The sequence below is a fragment of the Cajanus cajan genome, chromosome 1, assembly GCF_000230855.2.
Source record: "Cajanus cajan strain Asha chromosome 1, NIPB_CcT2T_4, whole genome shotgun sequence".
Taxonomy (NCBI): domain Eukaryota; kingdom Viridiplantae; phylum Streptophyta; class Magnoliopsida; order Fabales; family Fabaceae; genus Cajanus; species Cajanus cajan.
In genome coordinates this window covers 10,264,999-10,274,289 of record NC_138517.1, presented here as the reverse complement: position 1 = coordinate 10,274,289, position 9,291 = coordinate 10,264,999, and the positions used below count along the sequence as shown (strand labels likewise).

General features: G+C 35.6%; 1 protein-coding gene across 1 annotated transcript; it reads left to right on the top strand.

Moving 5' to 3' along the window:
* Nucleotides 1–4,208: 4,208 nt before the first annotated feature.
* On the top strand, nt 4,209–8,338 carry LOC109812115 (transmembrane 9 superfamily member 3). Its single transcript, XM_020375991.3, has 6 exons — nt 4,209–4,567; nt 4,658–5,240; nt 5,966–6,103; nt 6,248–6,404; nt 6,508–6,992; nt 7,806–8,338. The coding sequence occupies exons 1-6, from the start codon at nt 4,384–4,386 to the stop codon at nt 8,023–8,025; spliced, it is 1,767 nt and encodes a 588-aa protein (XP_020231580.2). The 5' UTR covers nt 4,209–4,383; the 3' UTR covers nt 8,026–8,338.
* Nucleotides 8,339–9,291: the final 953 nt, after the last annotated feature.

Below are 9,291 nucleotides of genomic sequence, written 5' to 3'. Positions count from 1 at the left end.
AAAAAGGGTGAGAATTCTCAATTTGGAAAGGCCATTCCCACCCTTTGAAGCCAACAAATGGAGCTTAGCTCCACGTACCCCACACACCTTCAAAAATTCGAAATTTTGGACTTCTCTTCTTCCTCTTGATGCGAACTTTTTTCTTCTCATTTATTTTTGTTGATGTGGTCTGTTAAGGGAGCTTGCATATCAATAGCGATTTTAGAAATTGAATTGAGAATAATTCTTAAGGGTCCAATCTGATGCAAAACATTTGCATGACCATTATTGTTTGGAACGTAATGCATGTGGTTACTAGAATCACAGTGAATATCGACACCATTCGCGTTTATTATACATGAGTTAATTATTAATAATTATTTTTAAAATATTAAAATTTAATTTATAAATAAATATAATAAATAAAAATTAAATTAAATAAGAAATTAAGAAAATATCTAAAAACATTTTGATTGAGAAATAATTTTAAAAAATGTTCTCATGCAAAATACCCTCTTATTAATCGCATAATTTACTATATTCTATATATATATATATATATATATAAATATTCCTTAATTGTATAAATAAATGTGTATAATTTATTTATCATATTCTATATTATTATATTTGACTAAATAATATTTTTATTTTGTGGAGCACCTTTGCATTCCTTATTACTTTCTGCCACACATGGACTTATCTTACACGTGCCTTTGTCAAAACGTGGATCCAAAATCAGATCTGGTTTCAAATCACGTTCATGGGTTGACTGACTATGTCACACACTCTCACATTTCCTTAGCCAATCACATGCTAACACGTCGGCACCGACATCCAAACTTCTGCGGTAATTATTTCCAGTTTCGGTTTTGAGTGCATATACTGTTTTCTTATTAAAATACATTAATTTTAAAAAACATTTTATATTACAATCTAATTATGTATCAAAATGTATAATGTAACTTTATTAATTTTCACAATAATTATTTTAAAATAATTATAACATAATTTTTAATTAATTATGAATATTTTTTTTATATTGATAGTAAATAAAAATTTAAAAGTAAACCCTAATAATATTAATCTTAAAAAATATATTAGAATTTCAGAACTTAAAGCAACTAAATCATAGTCCCTCCCACCGATTTTGAGTAATCTGCAAGCGAGTCAAAACAATAGCAATATACAAGCAAGCCAAAAACATAAACAAAGAAAAGAAAAAAAAAGAAAAAAAAAACTGTACCAAACCAAACCAAACCAAACCAACAATGCGTCCGTTAAAGCACCATTTCACCCAAAAATAACAAACAAATAAGAAGAACGCTAACCGGTTTCTAACATTGAAATTTTAGTTTTTAATTAAAAGTAAAAAAGTTTATGTAATTAAAAAGAAAGATATAAATTTTGATGGTAAAATTTTTTATTACATAAAAGCAAGTGAATTCTCACGTGAGAAAATCCATTCCTATAGTAACCATTCTTATACACTCTTTCTATTACTTTTTAAGTTCTCTATTAGTCTTTAAAAATATTGTAAGGATCTCTTGTTTTATAATTTATTTAACTTGTCTCTTTTAAATCTCAATTTAATAATATATCAAGATTTATATTTTTGCATAAATTTGTATCTATACATCTATACATATTATAAAGGGGATATTGAGATATGTAACTGATTGGTGCCGTACTCGATCAAATAAAAACAATGAAATATAGTACTAAGAAGCTTTCGTAAGTCGTCTCCCAATGATCATTTATCTCTGTCAAAGGTTCAAACACAAAGTGGGGGGTGTTTTGGTTCAGATTTATCAAGGTTTAAAACACAATAAAATGCAAGTAAAATAGTGAGTAAAGCAAGTTGACTCCTTGTTCAGATTGTAACGCTCTTATCCCTAATTCACAAGAGATTACTCTATCAACCACTTAATCATTGTTCCATCTGAGTTAACTAACTAAGCGAAGATTAACTCAAGACTTCCCTACACGAGTTAAGCAAACATATACAACATTTAACCTCTTCACATATTAAGTAACTGCGGCATTAAGGACAACCCATTAAGCATGAACACATTTATACAGAGATTAAATGAAGAATGATCAAGTAGAACAGAGATATACAAAACGTACCCAACTTCAAACAGAGATTACAATCCACAACAAGGAGTCAACCCCAGGGGTTTTAGCCTTCCATTAAAACAGAAACAGAAACATAAATGAAAACAAGAATGCAAGGAAGAAGGAGAAAAAGAAATGAATAATCTGTATTTCTTAAATGTAAAGGTTCAGTTTCTTCATACAACTTGTTGGGATGCAAGCAAAGTCCCACATCGTTCAAACAAGAGGATGAACATGAGTTTATATACACACAATTGTCTCCATTGGAAGAGAGACCTTTTGGGTAGTGTCCAAAAGCAAAACTGTTAGGATTTGGGCCCAAAGCGGACAATATCCCACCAATGTGGAGACATGTGTATATGTGTGAAAATCCCCCTCGGTGCTCAACAAGTGGTATCAGAGCTGATGTGGAAGAGAGGCTTCCTAGTAAAATGGAGGCAGCGTGAGTGAGCTCTGTGGGGCCACTATCGGATAATACTCGTAGCTTTCGCTGCAAGGGATGGGGTAAACCGTGGTCCTTTGTTTGAGGGGAGGATTGTCCCACATCGTTCAAACAAGAGGATGGACATGAGTTTTATATACACACAATTGTCTCCATTGATTAAGAGACCTTTTGAGTGATGTCTAAAAGCAAAATCGTGAGGCTTGAGCCCAAAACGGACAATATCTCACCAATGTGGAGACATGTGTATATGTGTGGTAACCCTCTCGGTGCCCAACACAACTAGAGACGAAAATGAAAGAAAAACGTGAAAGAAAGAGCTCTAGAACAGGGGAAACTTGGTCACATCAAGTCTGTCCAAGTTGGTGGTTGCATGGTCAGCCCTAAGACCTAAAAGAAACCCTAAAACGAAAGTGGGCCTCCCCCCTCATGTGTCTGGCCCGAAAATGAATAAAACAAGGTTAACAAAAATGTAAACATGTTGCTGATGTGGCAGGTTGGTGCTGATGTGGCACTTTATCTCCTAAAGTTAAAAAATAATATCCAAGCTCAAAAATGCTTCACAATTAACCTGAAAAGAATTGATAAACAAAAATTATACCAAGTACATCGGAATTAATTAAAATTCGAATTACTGGCCCAATGAAACCCAAAAAGTAAAATTGTACAATTAATAAGCTATTAAGTCCAAATCAACAATTAAAATAAGTACAAAAAGATAAATAAAAAAAAAAAATAATGACTCATAAGTAACCATTTTTAGTTTTCAAATTTTAGTAGATCATTATATCTCTCAAATATAAAAAAGTATATATTTTCTAAATAATTATATATTATTTATATATAATTATGTCTCGACCTCTTTAATTAAAAATAAAAAATATTAAAAGAATATTACTAACTTAGTATATATCAATAAATAATTATCCTTAAATTTATAATAATACTAATAAATGGGTTGACTTTTATGTGAACACATTTATTCCTATGAAATTAAGTTTAAACTTATTTATATGACAATTCAGTTTAATTTCACTTTTAGTAACGGTAATTTAGCAATTCGGTTTAACTTCATTTTGGATAATTGTTTTATTACTTTTATAAAGAAGTTGTAATATAATATATTTCATTTTAAAATAAATAAAAATACACACTAAGATACCAAAGGTTTATTTGAGACTAGTATACATTTTCTTTATTTTTTTGTTTCTCTAAAGTTTAAAATTATGAATTTAGTTTTTATAATTATGTGAATATTTTAAACTAAACATGTGTTTATTATATCATGTTAGGTGATATCATAATTGTTAATGTGTTACTTCCAATTTTATCTTTTTTACAAAATTTTAAAATAATAATAATTTATTTATCTTAAAATATAATTAGAAAATAAATAATGTTTTTAGATTTTAAAAGAATGAAACTAAAGAAATATTTTATAAAAATCAAAATCAATATTTAATCATTTCAAAAATAAAAAAAATTATAAATAAAAAAATGATCAAAATCATACCGGGTACATTTTGCATGAGGAAAAAAACATAGATATTTAAAAATTTTACTCTATATCAGTGTTATAGAAAAAAAAAGAAAAGAAAAGAAATTGTTGGTAAGGATTCAGAGGGAAAGCATAAGAATAATAATGATGAAGGAAGAAATAGAACAGCAGAGCAGAGCAGTGTGAGAAGAGAAAGGTAAAACATCAAACGTTACAGTGTGGCGGTGAGTCTACGTCACTACCCTCAATCACTCAACGTTTTATTAACCCTCTCCTTCTTCCTCTCATTCATTCTCATTCTTCTCTCTCTCTTTCTCTCGTCGGTGGGGTTAGGATTCAAGATCCAATGAATCCCCTCTCACTCTCACTCTTTTTCCTCGTCACTACCCTCGCCACCACCGTCAGATCCGACTCCTCCGACCACCGCTACAAGGACGGCGACCCCGTCCCCCTCTACGCCAACAAGGTCGGCCCCTTCCACAACCCCAGCGAGACCTACCGCTACTTCGACCTCCCCTTCTGCCTCCCAGGTTCCTCCAAACGCCGCCGTTTCACCCTCTCTCATTCATTCATTCATTCATTCTTATCCCTTCTCACTCTCTCTGGTTCGTTTTCCGCAGGGCACTTGAAGGAGAAGAAGGAGGCGCTGGGCGAGGTGCTGAATGGGGACCGTTTGGTGAGCGCGCCGTACCAGCTGGAATTCCAGCGCGACAAGGAGGCCATCTCCGTGTGCAAGAAGACGCTGAGCAAAGACGAGGTTGCCCGGTTCAGATCGGCGGTGCGGAAGGACTACTACTTCCAGATGTACTACGACGACCTCCCCATTTGGGGCTTCATCGGGAAGGTCGACAAGGACGGCAGGGACCCCAGCGACTACCGCTACTTCCTCTACAAGCACGTCCACTTCGACGTCTTCTACAACAAGGACCGCGTCATCGAGATCAACGTCCGCACCGACCCCAACGCCCTCGTCGATCTCACCGACGACGCCGAGGTCCACGCCGAGTTCCTTTACACCGTCAAGTGGAAGGAGACCAACACGCCCTTCGACAAGCGCATGGACAAGTACTCCCAGTCCTCCTCGCTGCCGCACCATCTCGAAATCCACTGGTTCTCCATCATCAACTCCTGCGTCACCGTCCTGCTCTTGACTGGCTTCCTCGCCACCATCCTCATGCGGGTGCTCAAGAACGATTTTGTCAAGTGCGTCGTTTCTTTTTTCAATTCTGCGCTTGCGGATCGCCGTTTCCGATTTTCTCTGTTGCTTATAAGGTTTTGTTGTGATGCTTTGTGGATGGCGTGGCATGGGTGGATAGGAGAGAGAGATGGAGGGAATTAACGGGGTTGGGTGTAGCGGAAGGGTGTCCCACTAGGAGAGCCAAATTAATGTTCAAATTCTTGTTGGGAGATTGGTTCGCATTTAGTGTTCAAAGGAGAATGCTTGTGAGAATAAATAGAAAAAGTAGTGAGAGAAAGTGACATAGGATAGAAACTGGAGAGGGAACTAGAGAGAAAATGGGGTGAAAGTGGGATGGGAGAGAATGTGGATGTATGATTATGATTTTTCATACTCTATAAGAGGGAATGGCGACAGTATTGCAGGAAATTGCTGACAAATGCGACCACATTTTGCGGTGGCGAGTTTGGCATAATTCTTAATGTTGCAGGAAATTGCGAAGAAATGTGGTTGCAGTTTTGTTGCAATCCTTGGTAATTGTAGGATGGGATGTTTGCAGATAAATGTGGTCGAGAGTTTTTTTGCAATCCTTGATATTTTGTATAATGGGGCGGGCCACAATTACAGTTGTGGACACTTGAAAAACTTTGATATTGTGTCTTAAATTGTGGTTGTGGACTGTTTTTTAAAACCTTGTTTATTTTTTGTTTGGGATGGATTATGGATGTTCTTTTGTTTGGATTGTTAATAGGTATGCGCATGATGAGGAGACTGCAGAGGATCAGGAAGAGACTGGATGGAAATATATCCATGGGGATGTGTTTAGGTTTCCCAAGTTTAAGTCTCTGTTTGCGGCTGCACTTGGATCTGGCACTCAGTTGTTTACTCTGTGAGTGTTCTTGCCTGTTCGAATTTTGAAATGTGTCTGTCAGTGAAGGATGTTTGGGGAAGTTGGATTGTGATATTTCTATTAAATTGTGATGTTTTGTTTGTTAATTTATCTTAATGAGTTGTGTTAATGTGTGGTGTGCAGTACGGTGTTCATATTCATATTGGCGCTTGTTGGTGTGTTTTATCCATACAATCGAGGGGCGCTCTTTACTGCACTTGTTGTCATATATGCACTTACTTCAGGAATTGCCGGATATACTGCAACTTCATTCTATTGTCAGTTGGAAGGAACAAACTGGGTATTTTCTCTTGAATATTTTCTCTGCTATTTGGTGCTGTGTTCATTAAATTCACACTTTTTATCAGTCCTTAGTGGTTTTATTCTTGTCATTTTTTTGACAGGTTAGGAATCTTCTGTTGACTGGATGCCTTTTCTGTGGACCTCTGTTTCTGACGTTCTGCTTTCTGAACACTGTTGCAATTGCTTACAAGGCTACTGCTGCTCTACCATTTGGGACAATTGTGGTTATAGTTCTCATATGGACACTTGTTACATCTCCCTTGCTTGTATTGGGAGGGATTGCTGGGAAGAATAGCAAGGCTGAATTTCAAGCTCCCTGTCGCACAACTAAATATCCAAGGGAGATTCCACCTCTGCCATGGTATCGTGGAACAATTCCTCAGATGGCGATGGCAGGATTTTTGCCTTTCAGTGCTATATACATTGAACTTTACTATATATTCGCCAGTGTTTGGGGCCACAGGATTTACACCATCTACAGCATCTTGTTCATTGTCTTCATCATTCTTTTGATTGTTACTGCTTTCATCACTGTGGCATTGACATACTTCCAGCTTGCAGCTGAGGATCATGAGTGGTGGTGGAGGTATGAAATCACTATTTATCACAAATCTTTTCCCTGTTCCTCATGGTTGGTGTTTATATTCGTTGTGGCTAGGTAGTGCATGAGATATCAACTGATTCCTGAACTAGCTGCTTGGTTCTTGAATGATGTAACTGATATATTATGATCAATATTGGATTATGGGTGCATTAGGGGAAACAACTCAATTTAGAGCTTATTAAGTAAGAGCGTATGGAGGCCATAAGCCAGTTTCATAATCTTAACCAAACATGAAACACCCATGTAAGTTTTCGTATGACAAGATAAACCTAGATACTTAAAATGTAGGTGCTAGTACACTGGTAAGTGTAAAATACTAGGATAATTTTTTTAAATCTCTTTTATTAACAGATATTAAGCTCTTTCTAATGGAAACAAGTTATGATGATAGTTGGATGAGAAGCATGAGCTTTCCAAGACAGATAGATAGATATATTTGGAATATTGTTTTTGACAAGTTACTTCAAACATTGGGACTTTATAACTGAATTGGCTAGTTATTCTTGCTCGATGGTTTGTTAAGTGCATGACTCATGAACAAGCAGAGTCACAGATAGTGTTCTTGCCTTCACGGTTTTATTATGTATGTTTCTATTCTTTAGGAAAAATTGGATTCTGAAGAATGCAGGCCTTGTTGCTTATACATCTCTTTGTTGACTATTTTATTATTTTGACCTTTCTTATAATATGGGACTTGCATTTTTGAAATGGATCACATGGAGTTCCATGAGGCTTGAATTTATGTGAAATTTATGACCTGCTCAATTGACCTATGTGTTCTTATTTTCGTTGCAGATCATTCCTATGTGGTGGTTCAACGGGGTTATTTATCTATGCCTACTGTCTGTATTACTACTATGCTCGCTCCGACATGTCTGGATTCATGCAGACCTCATTTTTCTTCGGATACATGGCCTGTATTTGCTATGGTTTCTTCTTAATGCTTGGAACTGTTGGATTCCGTGCTGCTTTGCTCTTTGTCCGTCACATTTATCGATCCATCAAGTGTGAGTAGGTATTTTGTCCTCTCAGTCCACTAGAGCTATTATTGTCTTCATTTCATAGGGCATTCTGTAGAGAATTATAGTAATTTTGCAGTTCTTCTGTGTACTATAAGGGAAGCTGGGTTGGGTGGGTTTCTAGCTTCCAGAGCAACTTGTTAGATGGCAGAGGGTGCTTTTGGGGATAACGTCTTTGTACTACCATCTCTTTAACCAAACTTTTGCAATACTTTTTGATCCTTTTCAACGTTCTTCATCATGTCAATTTTCAAGCTGTGTCAAAACAATTAAGTTCTATAGAAATTATGACAAATCCAAATTGGAACACATTTGGGCTGTCTCTACATGAGTAATGTCAGATATCGTATTAGATATTATCAGCGATTACCTATTTTGAGACAGAAAATGCTTCACATATTAAATCATCAAATAGATCTTAAATACTTCATTGCCATAAACAAGCTCAGACACGAGACCAAATCTAACAAAGCAGTTGAGAAACAATAAGCAAAAAAGGACTGAGAAGACATGCCTAATATTGAAGACATGCCTAATATTGCTATGCACAGTTTAGATTATAGGCCAAATCTAACCAAGCAGTTGATAAACAATTCGTGAAAAGGAGTTGAAAAGACGTACTTGATATTCAATGATTCAAAATAATAACGTCCAAAGAATCATGCTTTCCTACTTGCTTTGCAACCCTTGCCTTGATTATCACCCACACCAAAAAGGCCCATTTTATTTTTTGTCACCTTGGTATATTCTCTCTTTATAATCACCAAAAACGATAAGGATGTTTCATTTTCCTTTTGTTCTCATCACGATCAACTACGTTTTCTTTGCCTTTATTTTGCCATTAAGTGAGAAGATGATAGTAGAAGCTCGGGCCTAAAGATTTGAAAGAATACGGTTGAGTTGGGTCACTTCAGTAGACTCGGATATGGGTTAATGATATTTTTGGTTCGACATTGCTCAACTCACCATTATATTGTGTTGAAATAACAATTTTATTTTGAGGTTAAAAATTTTAGTTTTAACAAAGGGTTAGGTACTAGAAAGGCTACATTTATCAACCAATACAGAGAAGCCAATTAACATTCTTCGAAAATCTAAACAATGTATAGATAATTATGAAAGTTGATAAAAGACACATTTGTGGTGAAAACTGAATGAAATTGTCCTTTGACAAGATTCATTTCCCTTCATTTCCGGCGATAGGTTCTTCATTTATGGTGAAAGCACTATTAGTTATAAAATTCTAGTAATCTCCTAGAGAC